The 20,802-nt window shown below is 41.5% G+C and overlaps 1 protein-coding gene across 7 annotated transcripts in view; it reads left to right on the top strand.

Annotated features, from left to right (window-relative positions):
• The first annotated feature begins 8 nt into the window (after window positions 1-8).
• Window positions 9-20,802, top strand: part of CACNA2D1 (calcium voltage-gated channel auxiliary subunit alpha2delta 1) — an 859,989-nt gene continuing 839,195 nt past the window's right edge. For all 7 annotated transcript variants that reach the window (XM_019509506.1, XM_019509501.1, XM_019509505.1 and 4 more), the window contains exon 1: window positions 9-151. In XM_019509506.1, coding sequence (XP_019365051.1) covers window positions 54-151 — 98 coding nt within the window. In that variant the 5' untranslated portion in view covers window positions 9-53. The remainder of the gene's footprint in view (window positions 152-20,802) is intronic.

Genomic DNA, 20,802 nt, shown 5'->3' with positions numbered 1-20,802 from the left:
GACGGCTCTGCCCCTCGCCGGCCCGGGAAGGGCAGCGAGCCTCGCGGGGGAAGATGGCTCCTGGCTGGCGGCTCCTCTTCAGCCTCCTCGCACTTTTGCAAGCCGCGGGCAGGACCCGCTCCTCCGAGGGACCCTTCCCGTCCGCCACAACGTGAGTTGCCGCCGGCGGCTCCCCCGGCCGCAAAGTTTCTCGCGCTGCCCACCCCCGCGCCCGGGCGCGCAGCCGTGGGAGCAAAAGGGAAGAGCCCCTTCCCTTCCCCTTCACTTTCCCCTTCCCCTTGCAGCGCCCCGGGGGCTGGGGACCGTGGCCGGGCCGGCCGGAGGCGGGGGCGTGCGCCCTCGCAAGCACCAGGGGCCGTCTCCGCTTATGAGCGCTGCGAGGAAGGACGAAGCACAGGGGGGACCCCCAGGACATTGTGTTTTCATCTCAGCTAGGGGTTGAAAGAGACAAGAAATGGGCCGATGACTTTATTATTATTATTATTATTATTATTCCTCTCCCTTTGAGGCACTTAGTTGATGTGGGTTGAGCTGTAGTAGGTAACTTGTTAAGTGGAGGACTGCATTTCACCCAAGGAAAACAAAGCTGAATGGTCCATGACTTCTGCATTGTGGGATGCTGGGCTGAAATTTCCTTGCTCTGCTGTGTGCAGAAGGATGAGTTTTTTGGGTTTTTTTTTTTTTTTTTTACCCAGTCGTTTCAAGTCCTGCCTCTCCTCACAACTGCGGGTGGGTGGGTTAGAAGTGAATTCGGTTCTGGGGATGTGCGCAAAAAGGTAGGCACACGCAAAAAAGAAAAAAAAGAGAAGCGTGTGAGCATCGTTTAATATCTTCTGAGCAGAATACACGTCGCCGTTTTACTAGCGCACAGATGAGCATCATTTTTATGTGCTTGGAGGGAGAGAGTGGCACGCAACGGTGTGCTATGCAAAAACAAAGAGTTCGCACAACCACACAAAACCCAATGCCACTGTAGCAGTTGGTGAAATCCTTGCTACGTTCGCTTAGACTATAGGGCCGGGGCGTTTGTCTAACTCGGGGAATTAGTAAAACGTGTCATACAGCGAATCCTCATTTTTTAAATACATCTAGTGTGTAGAAATGTAAAGAAAGATGGAAATCAAACTCAAGATGTTCTATAATTGTCTAGTATTATGATGGCTAAAATTTCACTATGATATAAAACAGATATTGTTTTTAAAAATTGGAAGTCTATTCACTGCATATTTACCACTTACCTTCACAGTTACTTGTGCTGTTTTAAGTCACAAAAATTAATAGAATAAGGTATTATTTTAATGATAAGGAATACATGATAAGACAATACCATTATTATTATTATTATTATTTAGGAAATAGCACCTATTTGTTCGACCTTGTCTGCTTGCTGTCTGTTTGTTACTTTCTTGTTTAAATCAAGTCAGTGAAATATTATAGAACTAATCTGCTATGTTTGCCTAGCCTTCATAACAAGGTAATTCCCTTAAATGAGATCAGAGGAAATAAGTTTTAGTTCATTTAGGAGACAGCGCACGAGGCTAACTGGAAGACTTGCTTTGTAAAAAGTACTGATGTAACAGGTGCGTCCGAAAACCATGTTAGGTTACTGCTTTTAACAACCGATTGCCGAATGATGCTTTGCTCACCAGTGCATACTATCAATGGAGAAAAACAAAGCAAAAAGGATACGAATAAGAATACATAATTTTAGGTTTAAAAACAATAAATAGAGAGCTGGAAGGAATAGAAGAAAAGAAAGATAGTAAAAGAAAAGAAAAAGACTAGCCAAAGACGCTTTGGCGCCTGACGTCTGACATTTCCCCAGTGTTTCTGACACACAGTTTTCCCTGTTAGGTGTCTGTGAAAAGTTGGTCTGTGATGATGATATCGATCTGGTGTTCAGTGGGAAGAATTTTGCGTGTCCAAGGCTATATACTTTTAGATTTCATAAACAGCTCATTGTTGGCCAGTTACTTTTTCTTAGTCCACTCTTCTGTACATTTGGCATCAGAAAATATTTTAGGACATGTATCTTGACCAGGGGGTTTCTTGTATGCTGTAGTAATCAGTCCAATGCAATTATAACATGTTTTCCTAAAGAAAAATCCTAAAGGTTTGGCCAGTGTTCATTTGAAAAATCCTCAGCCATTTGATCAATGTCACTGCTTTGACAATGTAAAAGGCTTTAATATGTTATAAAGAAAAGTATGGGAACTCAACATAATAGAATAGGTCCATACTGAATGAAATGCAAACCTGAATGATTCATTTAAAAACCCCAAAAGCTGATACAGTCATGTAGGCTGTTTGTAGTATTTTGGTTGCATGTTTTAGTACCATTTTGGGGGATTTTCTGTGTATGGTTATTCAAGAATATAAGTAGATATGCTCTTCTCTTTGGTTATAATTGCCAGTCACCGTATATTATATGTCTGTCTAAAATTTATCATTTTTATTCTACCGGATGGTAAAGAACTATTATATTACGTTATAGTGCCACACGTAATATAGAGGTTCTTACTTTATTTCAGCTCCCAGTATTTCAATTATATATGCAACACTGCAGACATTTGGACTTGTATGAGACTGGTGCTGGATATGATAGTCCTGCCACTTATAAATGAACTACTGGTAACAGCACACAATGCATTTCTTTCTCACAGATGTCTACTTAATATCTAGATCTATCCAGATTAAAATATTTTAATGTTACTTGGGTGTGTTTTTGAAGCTTCACTGGTAAGGATAGCATTGGCACACTCTTGGAGTTATATGAATAAAGTAATAATTAAAACAAATGAAGAGCTATTTTAATTTCATTTTCTAAACAAGTAAGTATATTTGTGATCTCAGTTAAAAAGTGGAATATTAAAATGTTGTTTATATTTTCACAACCAAAAATTGATTGATGTACTACTTTGAGTTGATATCCTGGATATTTTCATAAAATAACTAAAATATGAGAATATGATGTTGATTTTTGAGAAATTAAGAACTGGTTTCATTCAACGTCAGTAGCTCTCCTTTTGTGAACAAGTTCTGCTGGACTGAACTCAAAGTTTGGTTCTATCAAAAAAAACGTTTTTTATCCTTTAGTTTTTGGGTTTTTTTCCCCCTCTCTCTCCCCACCTTCTCTTTTGTTTAAGATGGCCCTCATGCTGCTCAGACTTTAAAATATGAACTATGTATTTATGATATACAAGAGACAGATTTGGGGTCTTTAAATTAGTCATCATGCCTTTTATTATTGCTCAGAATGTATAAACTACATAAGGATAACAAGTAAATTATGCACATATTTATAGGCAAGCAAATTTTCAGAAAGATTAATATGAATCATTCTTTTTTATATCATCAGGACTATTCATTGAAGTAAGGATGAGTCATATGAAATAGGTTTGCAAGATTGAGGCATTTATCTTTTGATTTCTTCGCATGAACATAAGTTCAGATCCATCATTGATAACTGTGCAGGGCTAGACTTGATACTCAGCATCATTTTCTGTATTAAAACAATTAGTAACAGAAAGGCGGGTGGAAGATTGTAAACCTGTATACTTTAAATGTGTTTTATAAACTTTCATACATGCGCATTTTGACACATCCAGTAAAATGTTATTTGATGTCTTTATTACTAAATTTATGATAGCAGAATTTCACATTTAGCTTTGAATATTAGAATGGATGGGTTCCTTAGTGGACTATAAAATATGAGTCGTCTCATTTAAAAATAACATTGTGCTGGACTGTATAGGAATACTCATTACTGGAAAAAATGCCCACTGAAAAGAGAGCTTCATGTAAATGGATTAGATACGAAGTCCAAGATGTAATGCAGTTAGAATCAGAGAAGTGTAATATCACCTCGTGGTGTTCTCTTAGCAGCATGTGTGTGTGCGCGCCAAACATTACACAAGATGTATAAAATCACAGCTGTTTAGGAAATGATCTTGTATGTATACTTTTCTAGTAGAAACAGAAAAGACAATTAGAAAACAGTTTGTTGAGCAGTTTTGTCTTCTTGTGAATGCGTGCATGTCTGTATGTGTGATGGTGGTAAACAAAAGTTCTTTGGATGCCTAGATATTTTTTCCCGTCACACATTTTTAACAATACAAGTAGTGGATGGGAAATTTATTCATATGTTTATTCCCCCCCCACCATCTTTTCATAATGTTTTACTTCTTGGATAGCTCATCTGAGATTTTGAGGTATGAAAATATAAACGGAAAACTTCTACTTAAGCATTGATCACGAGACTTTTTTTCATGGAAATAAATCAGTATTGTAAGGGTCCTTGCCATCTTTCATCTTATAGTGATGCTATTTTCAGAATAGCCTTGTCCATACCATACAAAATGATTTTATCCGAGAATCCAGCTGCTAGAAAGAGATGGAGCTTGGCAACCTTCATTGTTAAATAGAAACCTATTGGATATCTCTTTTAAAATATTAATCTGCCTGGATGTTTTAATTTAGTGGGAAAATAGTGGCAAAATATTGTATTCTTTTGAAAGCAATTAACAATAATTTGGGTTATACAAATCTGTCTAATTCCTTAATTCTGTCTCCTTTACCCATGTGCATTGGCTTACCAAAGTAAGTAGCCCCATTTAAACCAGTGGACTACTCCAGGCTTTAAGGGTTGCAGTACTGGATAATTTAGTAGCTCAAGAAAGAATAATTGGCTCATTCCTGTTCCCAGGGACTTTAATTGAAATAGGATCAGGCTCAAAATCCCTTTGTATTTTTTACAGCTGAAGAAAAATGTCTTATCCTACTATATCTAAACATGTTGTTTGCTGAGACAGTTTATAAAGGAAATATTGCCAAATACCAAAATTGGACACCAAATAACATTAATTTCTACCTCCTGGTTAGAAAACCCTATCTATAATGTCAGGCTAAAATTGTTACACCACAACTATAAATTGCTACACTCAAATGTTATACTTTATTTATGTCTCTAGTAAATACTGAATCAGGCTTATTTACAGAAATGCTGCATGTCATCATGTGGATTTTTGTGACTGGTGACATTGGCACCCTAAAAAAAATCAATGAAATTCAAATTCAAAAATTGAAAAGTCAGTAAAAGGGGAAAAAAAGGCAATTTCCTTTTTTCCCTGTTGACCATCTCCTCTCCTTAGTACTCAGATTGTTCTCAGTCCTTTCCAGTATGAGCATTTCATTCTGTCTGCATCTCTTGCAAGATGAGTATCAATGAATATTTAAATGGTCTGAGTCTGAGAATACTGTCCTGATTTTTTTTTTCTTGTTATGTCTATGAAAGGCCTAATTTTGCGCCACTTCTCATGCATATAGTTCTCACTACCATGAGTCAGATCTTTTCAGTAATTTGTGGGATTGGGCTCAGGCTTGAGTTCTGCAGTATATACTATTGTTAAAAGTATGGAATTGATCATCATCATTACGGGTGGGATTCTCTTCTTGCTCTTGGTTTATGCTAATATAAACAAGTTGAGGATTTGGTTAAGCATTTTATTTTGGATGCATGTCTTAGATCCAACAGATTCTTGCTTTTTCATGTGGTGCACAGTGTCAGGATTTAGGAAATATAAGACGTTAAAATAGTTTTAATAAATAGCAGAGTCCTGCCCTTGGTTAAATCTCAATGATGTTAATATGGTTGTTTGCGTGGAACTGAGGACAAATTCTAGCCCTGTAAGTCTAATGTTCTCGGGCAGGGCCTGGCAACCTAAAGCCTCTGGGCTGCATTCAGTCAGCAAAGAGGTCCAGTCCAGCCTGTGAAGACCTGGCCTGGCATGTGGGATTGGGAACACAGAGCTTCTCCATGCCACTTGTTCCCTTTGTAATGCTCCCCTCTGCTGTGCAGCCTGCTGCTTCATTGCGTGTCTGTGCTTACTGTTGCTGCGGAGGGGATGGGGATCGGTGGCAAGGGTAAGCAAAGGCAGCTGGCTGTTCTGAGGGGCAAAGGCTTGTGGCCTGTGCTGGGGGACCAGGTTGGAAAGGCAGCCTGTGCTGTCACGGTTGCCAGCCCTTGTTCTAGTACAGTTAAGTTGAGCCTGCTAACTATGCGATAGCATGGTTGTTTTTGGGTGGCATTTTCAAAGTGCCTGGATAATTAAGGAACAATCCCAGCTCCCATCAACAGAGTACATCTAAGAACCTGACTGTATAAACTTTTTGGTCAGTCTGAAGACAGTGGCAGCTTGGCTGCCATTGGGACTGCCAATTTGGTCTCGGGTCGTTTTCCTGGTGTGCAGTGCTCCATGGGAAAACTGAGATTGGTGCAGATCATGCCCTGATGTCTCACACGAAGGGCTTCTTCAAACATCTAAGCAATCTTCTTACTTCCCAAGTTCAAGGATCTCAGTTCTTTAGGTCCTCAACAAATGAGGCTGGGCAGGGAGTGGGTTATCCTTCGGTGGGTAGATGAGGGGCAGTGATGCATGGCACTCCTGAGGATCCTCCTTGGTGGCTAAGGTCATAGAGGTTGGAGCTTTGTTCATGTTGCTGACTCGGTGGGTGGGAAGTCACCATTGTCCTCAGAAAAGATGTAAAGGCAGTATAGTTTCTTTGGGGGTCCAGATCCTCTCTGTATAATGGCAAGGGCCAAGGCTTGTTCTAGTTGGAGGCCAAAACTTGCCTCCCTTGAATAAAAAGATCAGGGAGAAGTTCTATGAAAAACACTTGGTGGAATTTTACTCCTGTCTCTTTAATCCTCCTACACGTTCTTCTATTAGTGGGGGTTTGACTTAATATGAATGATCAAAGTTACAGTACGATTTATTATTGAAAATAAGGTGATTATTAACTACTATTTAAATATCCTAATTGCTTTAATTTATTTTTATAATTTGCAACAGCCTTGATGTTTCCTACTCCAAGAGCATTTGGATCATTTTTTTTTCCTGGGCATTTGTTGTTAAATATACATTCCCGTGCCGGAGTGCAGAGAACGTACATTTTTATGAAGGAAAATAAGTCAAGTGTGTCTTTGTTCACAAGCAACTGTCTTTCAGAGGAGTGTAAATTAATTTTTATGTAAAACTGAAATGAATATTTGAAAAAGTGTTTTTGTGCTGTAGTAGGATTTGCCTGATAGACACATCTTCACTGTGATTGATATAAATCAGTATTAACTGTCTTTTCAATAATGTTAATAATAGAGGTGTATATACAGGAGCCTCTCAGAGATCATTGGGATGATTTCTGTGGGCCAGACCTACTCGTTTGAGAAGCCACTCTCCAAATCAACCCTACTCTTGGCTAGTGTCTGATTGCACCACCCTTATCTTGACTTTGAGAAATATCTTTGATGTCAAAGGGTTTTTTTTGCCTGAGTAAGTACTCATTACATAAGCAAGAATTTGTGGATTTAGGCTCATAGGTTTTTCTTTTTTTTTCCCCCCTTAAACAGGGAGGGGAAAAAAAAGGAGAGTTTAATCCTACTCTCACTGAATTCAGTAGTTTTCTTTTGCATCAGTGGGTTGCAGGCAGACTCCTGGCCCAAATGACCTTATTTCTCTCTTGTTCCTCACAAATGTACATTTTACTATGCAGCACTGAGGAGGGATTAAAAATAGGAAACTGAGTTTTTGCTCCTTGTATAATTTTTGCTGTTTATTTACAAAGATTCTAACAAGTTTATGAAAAAGATTGACATTATATTGCATCAACAAATCAGCAAGCTTTTGCAGTTAATTACAGTAATTCAAAATCAGGCTGTTTTTGTATGAGGCAGTGCCTGCACTACTCCATGTATAATATGTCTATCTATTATAACACTTGTTTCTTGGATTTTTCAATCTCTATTTTAGTTACCCATCCCCCTGCTGCTCTTCTGTTCCAGCATTCAAGAGGAAAGCAATGAGGGTCGGGTTTGATAGGTGACAGATTTTTCCGCATAACGATTTGAACTTTGATTTGAAATTGCTCCTGTCTGCTCAGCGCGCTAGTTGTGGTATTGAGGCTATAATACATAGAAAGAAGAGGGGCTTTTCAAAAAATCATATATCATGGGGTATACTGGTTTATGGTAATCCATTTGCATAAATTCTCAAGCTTTTGCCACATGGCAAACGTAGGCTCAACATCTGTGGCCCTTAGGTGAACATTCAGGTGAAGATGGGAATTTTGCTTGAATAAGGACTGCAGACTGTACCTGTCTCATTTCTTGACACACTGTGGACCTAATTTCTAAAGCAGATAGCAACATAGGGGTAAAAGTCATCCCTTGCGATTATGGCAACCAAACAATATATGAGACTATCATATTTGGAGGGGAAGCTATGGAAATTTGGTTCCTTTAGGATACCTCTAATGTCGGGGATCCCATGACTGGCCTCACAGTGATGTACTTAGTATGATGAATTTCAGCTGGAGTCTGGTTACGCCAGGATTGAGACAATTAGTCCCAAAAGGTTGAAACATTTCCTAGTCCCAAATCTTTTCTAACTTCCTAACCTTCTACCATGGCTTTTGTTGTTGTTGTTATAATTTGCTAATCACAGGCCAGATCTGGTTTGCCTTACATACACAATGATGTAGCTCAGATGAAACTGTGAGCCAGACACATGAATAAAGACTGGGCCCCATCTCAAAACATAGTATTTACCTTCACCTTTACCTCCAGTATCTTGGTGGATTTTCCCTTCCACTGTAGGAATTTCATGAACATACCACTGAATGTGAGAATCTGTCCCTTCTTGGAAGCAAAACTAATAGATAATATACCACATCTGTCCACCCTAAAATGTGAAATTAAATCCATTCCTTTAGAGAAAACTGAAGACAGGCATGGAGTAAGGAATATACCCTCCAGGCATATTTATATAAAGCATACTTTCTTGTAAGCAGGAAGAAAAGCACTTGTATAGTTGTTGTATAGCATTGTATATTGTATACCTTAATATGAAAGGAAGGAGCAGGAATGAAATAAATAAGTTCTGGAGCTAGGTTGTTCCTTTAGGCATATCCCTGAGCAAGGATTACCTACTTAACCATAAACTGCAACATTGTGGAAGGAACTGCAGATCAGATACACACTTCTGAGGCAAACTTCCCTCCAGCTTGCCCTGCTTGCTTCATAGAAAGGCAGTTTGGTCCTGCTCTGTTTCTGCAGCAAAACCTGGTTTCCCGCTATACTGGCTGTCTAGGCTCTGTATGTGCAGAACATGGTAGGCCATAAACAGCAGAGCCATAGCTGCTAACACACACTGAAGGACCTTTTCTGGTAACACTTGCTGTCCGTAGGAGCATAACTTCTGAATAAGTGTGAAGGTTTGTTACATTTCCAGCATTCCTTAGGCCAGGGGTTAATAACCTATGGCCTGCAGGCCAGATTCAGCCCATGGAACCATTTTATCCAACTTGCAGAGTGCAAAATCTTGTTGACCTGTACTTTAAGCCTTTACAATAAATTGCGATGCATCTCCATTCACACAGAGCATTAGTGGTACCATTCTCACTTCATATCAGGTCACAGTACTTTCCTCATTTCCCTCTGCACATTGTCAGGCTGGGGGATAGCAACATCATTGAGTAGTGCTGCATTCGCCTTCTGCGCAACCAGGAAATCAGGCTGGTAGCATGCCACAGTCTGATCTGTGATGTTTGTTATTTAGATCCCAGTAAATTTTGGTTTTATTGTTTTCCAGCACTCTTGGTGGACTTTACTTGTACCATTAGCTGATGTATCAATTACTGATGCACTACCTAATTTAAGGTACTGTGCCATTTGGCATATTTTCACCTAACAGGAACCTGGCCTCTGTTTGTCATTTGGTGGATCATTTTCTTGGTAAGACTGCATAGTGCGCACATGCCATGTTTGTCGCCTTTGAGGATAAATTTCTTGCAGTTGTTTGTAGCAATAATCTTATCCTGGATGGCATGCACAAGGCCCTCCACTTCAAAGAGCTCTGAGTCTCAACCAAGAGGTTGAGTGCTGGGGCTTGACTTGGCACCAGGGTATGGAAATGAATTTTCCAAGTAGTGCCTTCCACTGCCAATCATCTATTTGCTTCGGAGGTGATATTATATTTCTCCAGGTTCATGACATATATTGGTGCATGAGCAAGACATGGTGGGCCATTTATGGCCTAGTGAAGTCTGCTGCTTTATAAAAGGGAACACTTTGGCTAATTCTTGCCATCCACAGGAGCATAATTTTTAGAATGAGTGCAATGGTTCAGTCCATTTCCAGTATTCTTAAAGCTTTAACAGTCAATTTTAATACAGCACCATTCTTGGACAGCATGTATGATTATGATTCTTGCATTAAAATTTCATGTTAAGTAGAGTGCTTTCTATAGAGCTGTATCAGATATCTACAGATTCCTGCTGGCTTCCCCGGCATTGAATTCTGCAAGTATTTTCCATAAGGGAGTGAGTGCACCATTCAGTAGCTATAAGCCAGTGGTTCTCAGCCCTTTTAGATTCATGGCACCCATCCATAAGTGTTTTGTATTTGGCTGCACCTTGTTTGAAAGCCACTGTTGTGCTGTCTCAACTTACCTCATTGGTTCTCAACAGCAGTGCTGCTACCAGTGGCTGCAGCCAGGTTGGACTGCCCTGGGTGCCTTTATGTGGAGCCAGACCAGGATGGGTTGGGGTAGGAGCCTACAGTCCTGCCTGTGTTAGAGTTATATAATAAACCTAAAGCAGGCAGTGCATGCTGCAGTCCTTCTCTGTGCAACCCCCACACTTCTCTTGGAGATAGAGGCACGTTGGCAGGAGCATGCAGGTCAGACCTCCCATCCTTGCTGCAGCCCTTCCTAGCCCGGCTTAGCAGAAGCCACTTGGGGAAGTTTCAGCTGGCTGCAGCGGTAGTGATGGCACCTGTGCTGTGGCACCCTTGAAAGGCTCTTGCAGCACCCCAGTTGAGAACCACTGCGATAAGCCATTCTGCTTACGTGGAAGTTAAGCTGGAGTTGGATTTCATGGGAGCTAAAGTAATCTGCGTGAGACTGAGTAAGACTCCTTTCACTCCGGTCTTACATAATAAGACTCAGCCTTATATTGGGATAGGGAGAGGGGTTATACCATTGTGCAGACCTTTACTAATGGATCCATTAGTATTGCCTGCTCTGGCAAAATCTCTCCCTAGGGCAAAATCCCTCCTTATGAAGTATCTTCAGCAGTATCTGTTCTGTAGAAAGAGTTGAAAGACAGCTTTTTTTATTTCTGGTTTTGCTTTCTGTAGAGTATTTGTTGCCTTGTACTTACAGTGGTCCAGCCATGTAATACAGCATCTCTCTCGACAGGTCTTCATGGCCTCAGTCCTGTGCCCTGGTGTGCTGCCATGAAGCATTCCCTGCTCACTCGGTCCTGCTCGCCACGTATGCCAAATCCCAGAACAGAGGCAGCGTAATGCCTGTTAGCAGCACTGCGCATGTGCCAAGAAGCACGCCAGAGACAGCACATAAGACCACTGCTGGCATGAGCACTCTGAAGAGGCTACGTTGCCTCCTTTCTGGGAGTCTGTGACTGTGGAGCAGGGATGTGCTTCACGGTGGCCATCCTGGGCATGGCTATGGGGCAGTGCAGACATGCATTTTGTGACTGCTTGTGCCCCATTTATATTCTTTACCACTTCAGTTTCTTTCATTAGTAAAATAGGGAATGCAGTATTTTCTCACCTCCTTCATGGGGCAGGGGGTGACTGTCAGAATTCATTTGTGCATGAATATTTGTAACGCCCTTTGTAGAAAAACAGTGTGTTATAAATGCTAAAGCCTGTTTACTGGAGCTGTGTATTTTTCATACTCCCACTTTGCCTCAAAAACCTGCATACATATGATCTTCCTTGGCTGGATAGTAATTCTGATTTATCTGCTTCACAAGGCTTTTTATAGAACAAATGAAAAAGTGCTGTCATACTTGCTTCTTTTTCCTTTTCTTCCTTTTTCTTTTCTTTTTGATGACTGAAGGTCTAGGGAACTGGGAAAGTTAATCCCTGGAATATCTACTCCTCAGATGTACACAGATTGTAAAACATAAGCTTAATAGCATTTTTAGAAACTAACACAGGAGTCAGCAAAAATCTGCAGACGGCATCATGAAACAGGCCGAAATCTCTGACTCACATCAGCAGCGTGGGTTACTGGCACTGCTTTTGCTACATCCCCATCATTGCCCCTGATGAGAACAACAGTGGGCCAGATTTTTGGAAATAATGAGCACAAACAATTCTCGTTGCAGTCGGTGGAAGCTGCAGGTGCTCATTTGAAAACTGGGCTGTGATTGTTTTGGAAGCATTGTCTAATAAGAGCGGACGGGAAAGAAGTGATTAGCATGGTAGCCTGGCACTCAGAAGAGCTGGGTTCCCTTCCCTTTTCTGCTGTCCATTTCTGATGTGACATTGGACAAGTCACTTAATAACTTTGCGCCTCGGTTTCCCCATGTGTAAAACGGGGATCAGTTGCACCCTACCTTTCCAGATTGCTGTCTGAAGAAATACACTTCTTATTTCATGATGCACAAGAGCTGGGCTAGAAGGTATTAAGGACAGAGGTGCTTACTGAAATTACTTTCTAATCCTTTTATGCATGCGTATGTGTGCACGTTGGGAAGGTGGAGTGTATTAGGTGGGATGGTTTTATTTCCCACCATGAATTAATCCCATGACTAACAAGTACTACCTGGTAACCACTGAAGCAGTAAGATTTCAAGTGCAAGTAACAGGTCTCTTCACAGCAGTTATTTTTATGTTCACAACAAAAGGAAATTTGTATAATCCTTACACCTTCAATATGTTACCTGGAAAGCCACTCTTCCTTCTATGACATCGTGTTGAATTTTGCTTTTCTTTTATTTTGCAGAAATCCTAGCTAATGCAAGTGGATGGGTCAGCTGTAGAAAGGCTCATTAATATTTGCAGGAGAGTACAGTAACCTATTGGTGCAAGGACAAATTCTGTTCTTTTACTGGTAAAACCTAAAGCAGAATCTAGCTCTTGTGGCTAAATTAATCCCTGTTGTGACGTGAGTGGAATTATGGTAGGGATATACTTAGCCTGTTGTACAATAGAAGGTATGGTGACTTCCTATTTTAAATGCCCAAAGCAATAATTTGGTACCAGATTTTGATCTTTCTTACATCAGTTTAAGTCAGGAATAATTGTCCTGAAGCAAATGGAATTGTACCGATGAACAGGAGAGTAAAGTCACATAAATCCAAAGCTCAAGGATGAATCCATGTTAATCAGTTTCTTATTATGCATGTGCAGGTATAATCCCAAGGGAATGAGTTATCACTGTCAGGGACTGATTGTGTGTAATACATGCTCATATTAGCCTATGCAAAGGGGAATAGTTACCTATCACGAGGGAAACCAGGCATGATATCAGATACAGTGATTCATTTTCCCTTAAATGATCAGCCCTGACATCATTTCATTGTCTAAGCCCTGCTGAGCAAGTGTCCATGTAAAAGAGGACTTTTTAGTGCCCTATAAAGGCTGGCAAATTGTTTCTTCAGATGGGCAATAAGTGTATGTGTGTGCTTATTCATATATTGTGTGTGTGTATGCATGTGCATCCCTTCCTTAAAATTCTGCCAAGTATCTAACATTGTGCAGTCTAAAACATAAGTTGCTTTCATACATTCCCTTTATTTTTTTTTTTCCTTAAGCAATTAGTTCTGGAGCTCAGCACTGAATTTCAGCTAGGCCAGAGATGATAGAAGTCATTAGTTTTAACCCCTCATTATGCAGACCTGATTACTTGGTTCACATTCTAGTATAACATCTTGATTTTCAGGTAATTATATTTAAATTCTGCAAGACATTTAAAGCAACAATATCTCTAGTATTAAAAATTTGGGTTTTTTTCAATCAAATGTGGAAGGAACTAGTTACCTTGTGTTTTTCAGTCTAACTTGAAAGAATGCCAAGGTATTTAATGGATGGATGGTGTAAGGTGTAGGTAGGAAGTGAGATTACCTACGTTGTTACCTGGGTGAGCTCTGGGGGCTGGGAGTCACACTGCTGACTTTCTGTGCAGTGTTCAGTAGGTCGTGGTGGGCTCGGTCCTGGCCATGCTGAGCACTCTAAACTCCCATGAATTATCACAGCAGTGGACCAAAGGCATGCAGCACCTTACAGGATTTACTCCCTAGTTAATCCTGGCCTCAGCACAGAGGAGTAATGGGTCAGTACTTCACTGTCTATGGTAGTGTGCTCCCACCACACTGCACATCTCCTGCTTCAGGGCTAGCCCCAGCAACGGGCAGGGCAGAGCAGTGGCAGTGGAGCAGGAGAAGCTGCTGGTGGTTTGTTACTCCTGGGTGAGATGTCATCGCCTCCTGTTTTTACCCCTGACATGCAAGTTGAGAAAATTAGCATTTTTCTGTGGCAAAAAGGAGAGATGATGTCTCCTTCAGCAGCATCAAACCTGCAGCTGCTGCTCCTCAGTTGCATACTGCTGCTTTGCCCTCCTCACGGCCAGAGCTGAAGATGCTGTGGAGAAGGTGCAGAGTGCCAGGGGCAGGGATGGGAGGGTGAGGTTCCCCCCAACTCTATTCTGACCCCTCTCTGCCTCAGGTAGCACCCAGGACTTACATCCCACTCACCCACCCATCATTACACTATTGCCTTAGTCTGTACCTACATACCTATTTAGACTTCTGCTAAATTGGATGCATCTGCTCTGGTATGACTGCATCTGCAGTAGGAACATTTTGCTGTACGGGAGTATCCTGGTACTCAGTCTTGTCTAACCGTAGTATCAAGTTAGATCCTGAGCATATACCTGGCAGTTGCTTACAACTTATATGCCAAGTTTTTGTTTCAGCCTTAAAAAGGCATACAGAAATCAATGAGAGGGATTTAAATAGACTGGTACATCAACCCCTAGATTAAGGTATCTTTAATACAATAAATACAGGATCATAGGAAAGTAAGGTTGGAAGGGATATGATCATCTAATACAGCACCTTGTTCCAGGAAGGATCATCCTTGACTAACCCACCCCAGCCAAATGTTTCCATCCCTGGAAAATATCCAGGGATGGAGAGTCCACAACTTCTCTAGGTAATCTATTCCAATGCTTGATGGCTGTAATGGTCAGAAGGTGCCTCCTAAGTCCACCCTAAATTTTCTTTGTTGCAGCTTGAGGCTTTTGCTCCTAGTTCTGTCCCCTTCACCTACAGAGAACAGTCTGTATTATTAAGAGATTGAATAATACTGGACCCAGGACACCCTGGGGTTCCCCATCCCAACTAGACATTAAGCCATTGAGAACTACTCATTGAGCATAGTGATCCAAGCAGTTACATATTTTCCTTAAAGTATTTTTGTCTAGTTTGAATTTCCTTTCCTTGTTAATAGGAATATCATGGGAGACAGTGTTAAAATCCTTGATGTAGTCTAAGTATATTACATCCATGGTTTCCCACCCCCCACCCTATCCACAGAGTCTGTCACTTTATCATAGAAAAAAGTCAAGTTGGTCAGGTATGACTTGCTCTTGGTGAATCCATGCTAGCCATTTCTTATCACATTGTTCTCTTCTTAGGTGCTTTCTAGTAGATTCCTTGAGGATTTGCTCCATGATCGTTCCAGGTATCAAGGCCAGGCTGACTGGTCTGTAATTCCATGGATCCTCCTTCTTCCTTTCTTAAAAGTGGATACCATACATGCCTTTTTCCAGTTACCCAGGACCTCACTCAGCTTCTGAAAGAGGATAGCTAATGGGTCAGAAATTATTTCAGCCAATTACTTCAGTATCCTAGAGTGCATCCAATTCAGCCCTGCCAGCTTGAAAGCCTCTAGCTGTACTAAGTGATCTCTAATGCAGGGGTGTGCAAAATATGGTCCATCGACTGCATCTGGCCTGCCAAGTGATTCCATCTGGCCCAGGTGCAGGGTGCAGTCCGGGCCGTGGCATGTGTGGTTCGTTCTGCTGCTCCTGGGGGCAGAGGTGCTGCCTGGTGCAGCCCACTCTATCCCCATGCACGTTCTCAGGCACCCCAGGAACTATAGTCTGTGGAGTGGAGGAGTGGGTGGCACGGTGGCTAGACTTGGCTTCCTGGTGGCAACCCCCTCTGCCCAGGAGCAGGTGCATGCCCCGGTCTCACTCTTGCTGCTGCTGGACCCCGGCCCTGCTGCCCAGGCACCCTGGGCTCACCCGCCACACACCCACCACCATGGGTGCTGAATGGAGTGGGAGGGGTGGTGGAAACCAGCTTGGGACCCCTGGAGATGGGGTGCACTTAGCTGGATGGGTGGGATGGGGCCTTAGGTAGACAGGGAGCAGCGTCTGGGAGTGGGCTAGGTGGATGGGGCCAGGGCTGGGGTGATGGAGGGGTGACAGTGTGAGCTGGGAACCTGGGGCATAGCCATGATTCACTCCTTGGATGTCCCAGCCTGCTGAACCAGCACTTTTTTGTAGGGATATGCAGGAAGTAGATTGCAGCTCTGCCCCGGGCCTCAGCCCTGTGCTGTCACAGTCCCATAATTCTGGCTCTGTCCACCCATCTCACTCCTGGATGCCATTTCCTGCCCACCTGCAGTCCCATCCCATCCGCACGGCTGAGCACGTCCTGCCTGTGGCAGGGCTTGGGCCATTCTCTGTAGAGACTCTTGCCTACTCTTTCTGGCACCTCCAGTGCTGGGTGTAGGACAGACAGGCCCACGGCCAGGTACAAGAAACGGCCGTGTCCCCAAGCCATCCCTTTTCTCTCCTTCTCCTCCTACTGTGGAGTGTAAACAGCTGCAACAGGGCTGAGGCCTGATCAGCCCCCTGCGTCCCAACTCTGGCCCTCGAGCTCACCAATACTCCTTAAGTGGCCCTCCACCCAAATAATTGCCCACCCCTGCTCTAATCACTTCTGTCACTAATCTAGGCTGTTTATCTCTTTCCCTTTTTTGCATCATCTGGTAGTTGCCCCTATTTGTGAACACTGACCTAAAAAAAAAAAAAAAAAGGTATTACTTACCCCCCTGCACCCCCTATGCATCGCCACTGTTCACCTTCTGTGGATTCCTTTTTGAGTTTCAACTCCTTGAAGAGATTCGTTGTCAAGCCAGGCTGATGTGCTGTTGCATCTTCCATTCTTCTGTTGGCTCAGGATAGCTTGTTCCTGTGCCTTTATAAGGATCTCCTTTAAAAGTACAGCCAGCTTTCCCTGGATTCCTTTTCCCCTCTAACTTGCCTCCAACAGGATCCTGCCCACCAGTTTGCTGGTTGTAGTCTGCTTTTCTGAAGGCTAGGGTCTTTTTTTTCTGCTCTTCTTTATTCCTCCTCTGCTTAAGGTCTTTAACTCTATCAGTTCAAAGCCACTGTCACCCAAGTTCACATTTTCAACCAGCTATTCCCTGTTTGTGAGCAGTAATTTAAAAAAAATGCTTCCTCCCAAGTTGGCCTCTCTACCATCTCTATCAAAGTTATCCCCAGCATACTCCAAAAATTTGCTGGACTTCAGGTGCATTGCTATGTTTCTCTACGAGCAGACATATCGATAAAATTTAAGCCCCCCATGAGAACCAGGTCCCGTGATATGAAAGTTTGATCAGTTTAAATTGTGTGTGTGTATGTGTGTATGTATGTGTGTGTATAATATATATACATCTATATATATGCACTGCATGTGCACATGCATGCACGCACACATACGTGTGTATAAATGTGTGCATGCATGTATTTATACACATTTTAAACTGACAGAACTTTTCAAATATATATCTTTTATGTTTAGGAGTGTTTATGTTTATATATGTATATATATCTTTTATGTTTAGGGGTGATGTACCTAAAGTACAATTTTAAGATTTTAAGTAAAATGTGTGTTTAAGATAAATGTATTTCTGCATTAATATGTCACATAAACAGACCTATCAGGAAGGATAAATATCTGAGCAGAAGTTCACAGAGGGCAAGCTTAATGGCAAGAACACAAAACAATCCAGAAAGATGACAGTTTATCATCTGGGTTAAGCTGAAATGGTAGCATGATAGGCTAGAACAGCAGCACTGAAAAGGAACACAAAAAAGAAATTATTGTCAGAAAACTATGTTAACGTTACAGTTTTTGGAGGAGAGAGTTGTATAGTAATCACGAGTGAGGAATAAAGACAGACTATCCAAATGGAAGCAGGGAGGAAGTAAAGCAGCGATTAAAGACTAGAAAACAAGGGTGAAGTCATGTAATAGACACTCAGATAACCCAGGATAGTGAAATTCAAAAGTAGAGATGGTTTCTTTGGTTGGTTGTTTGGTTTTATTTTTTTGGGTTTTTTGGTTGTTTTTTAAACTGTCCTTTCTCAGTATTTTGCTGGTCAGTCCCTTTATTCTTGTTTTGTATTTTTGTGCACGTAGATTTATTTCCTACCAACTAAAGAACAATAACATTGGCTAGATATGTAGACTTCTCTGCTAGTAATTTTCTTCGATTGAATGAATTGCTTTTATGCACAACTGGGATGCTCCTTAGCTCTTATAATAAGCTACATGTCTGTGGATTCTTTTCTTGTTAACTGTGGACAGATTTCCATTAGTTAGCATCACAAAAACACCAACTTCTTTTCTACCAATAAGTTAAGCCAGAATTTCAACAGGCTTCCCCTGAAGAAATGTGCTGTATTTTATGCAGTAAACCATTATTTAGTTCACCATGAGCTAAATTCCCATACTGTGACTAATGTAACTGATGTAGATGGGACTATTTATGGAATGAAATAATACCCACCACAAGAAATTGTATTAGGACAATTATATGATCACTAGGGATCAACTGGTTTATGCAGTACCATATGGAAAAAAATACAGAGTGCTTTATGTAAAGATGATATTAAAAAAATCAGACATCAGAAGCCAAATGGTCCCATGGACTGTGAGTAAGCACAATTTTCTTTCTGTCCTATTTCTGATTTCCTGGCTAGTCTTCTAGGGTGCTTATAGACATGCTGTGAGGCTGATCTGATGTGCTGTAATTACGGCATGTTAGAGCAGACTTCCTCCGTGTCTTATGTATCAGCATCCCCGCACTTCCAAATGATGGCAGAAGCACTTGAAGTATAGCTTGTCGAGCAAACACTTGAACTAAAGCTCTTGGAGCGTCTCTAATTAAAGCGCTCCCCTACCCCACCTCCGGAGCACGTGTAAAAGTACCCATAGAGACAGGGATAATTATCAGTATTGTATATTATTTGGTTTGCTGGAGGGCCTAGTGTCTTTGCTTGAAATCAGGTCCTTATTTGACTAGGAGCTATAGATAGAGAAATGTCAGCTGAAGAATTTGTGGTCTAAATGAACAAAAGAAGACAGAGCGGGAGCAGGAATACAGGCATGGGGAAGTATAGTGCCTTGCCTAAGGCTACACATTAAAACAGTGGCAGAGCATAACTCAAAACTAGTGCACTCTCTAATGCAGTCATTCCTGTACCTCAGATGGTAGAAGTAAGCATCTGCTGGTGCTATCAAGCAGCAAGTGGCTAAGTGATGGGGGACGGCTTGTTTTTGTGTATCAAGTATTTTTAAAGGAAAGAAAAACAAGCAAGGAAATAGCATGCAAACAAGACTGGGTTAAAATGAAGTTATTGAGGTTGCAAGCCAATCACTTGAAAAATAGGAGATGCTGGATTTTGAGTTGCCTGTTCACTTTTGCTTATACATGATAATACAGTCTACTGTTATAAGATTATATAATTTTTAGAGGTGTACCAAGTTGCCACAATATTGGTTGCATAGCAGATTGGCACTGATTAAAAGGGAAATTTACATTTTTGGCTATTGGCTTTTTTGGTCGTTGTAGCCAATAATTTTCCCCGATTAAATATAATTAATTATGCTTTCTGGCTGGGGTCCCCAGACACCTGGGTTCCCTCTTGCCTGTGGGGCTGGGGCCCCTGGATGCCTGGGTTCTCTCGGGAGACTGCAGGTTACCAAGGTGGGTAGCTTTCCCTGGAAAGGGAATTAAATAATAGACACTGTGTTCTTCTATGCTGAATGACCACGCTACTTCATACAATCCTGGTTTTGTACTTTGTGGCACAGATTACTCCTTAATCTCAGTGGGGGGTTTTGCCATGCTCAGCAGGCTGGCATAGGAGTATCTAACTGATGTTTTGTTTTACCTCAACTGGCTGCACTCGGAGACAAAAAGAGGAGCACTGTGCTTCTCACTGGAAGTAGCTTCATCGGGAGTTTGTGTGCTCAGGTGCATTCCGGATGGAGCCTTACTCAAAAAAACAAAATCAAACCCAACACAATAAAACAAAAACTAGTTTAAAGTAGCACTTTCCCTTGCTAGGCTATCCAGGAATATACATCTAGCTTTTCCGGTCTAAGGCAACTCAGATTTTAAGAGCATAAGTCATAGTTCAAACAAGTTCAACTAATGGTCTTTACTGGGGAAGGAATGCAAGTTGCCACATCCTTTAAAAAACCCCTTCTAGATGTCCATGATAGATTAATAAGTAGAGATTCCATAACTGTTAAGGTGAAATATCTCAAGAGAGACACTTAAAAACATTTCTTTTTCCTTGCAAACTACCAAGTGGAATTTCTTTCTCAATTTGTCTGTCAATCTTTCGGTATACATTGCTGTCATGCACAAACTAGTATGGGCTGTATACTCTACCTACTGTTTGTTTTTGTACAGACTTCTGGTTCAGTGCTAATTTGGATAGTCGCCAACTTGGCCAGTTATCACTGTAATTACCATGGACACAAACCCTCATGTGACATTTGTTTCACCTGGGGAAATTGGATAATCAACTAATGAAGGTTTTTCTTGGCTGAAAAATGCTGCCTGTTTTCAGAGGGGAGCAATTACAAACATAACACTTCGTTTCAACTACACCAGATCAACATA

The sequence above is a fragment of the Gavialis gangeticus genome, unplaced genomic scaffold (assembly GCF_001723915.1).
Source record: "Gavialis gangeticus isolate Ggan-Ray unplaced genomic scaffold, GavGan_comp1, whole genome shotgun sequence".
Classification (NCBI taxonomy): Eukaryota; Metazoa; Chordata; order Crocodylia; family Gavialidae; genus Gavialis; species Gavialis gangeticus.
Note: the sequence above shows the minus strand (reverse complement) of the source record. Positions and strands in the feature narration are given on the sequence as shown.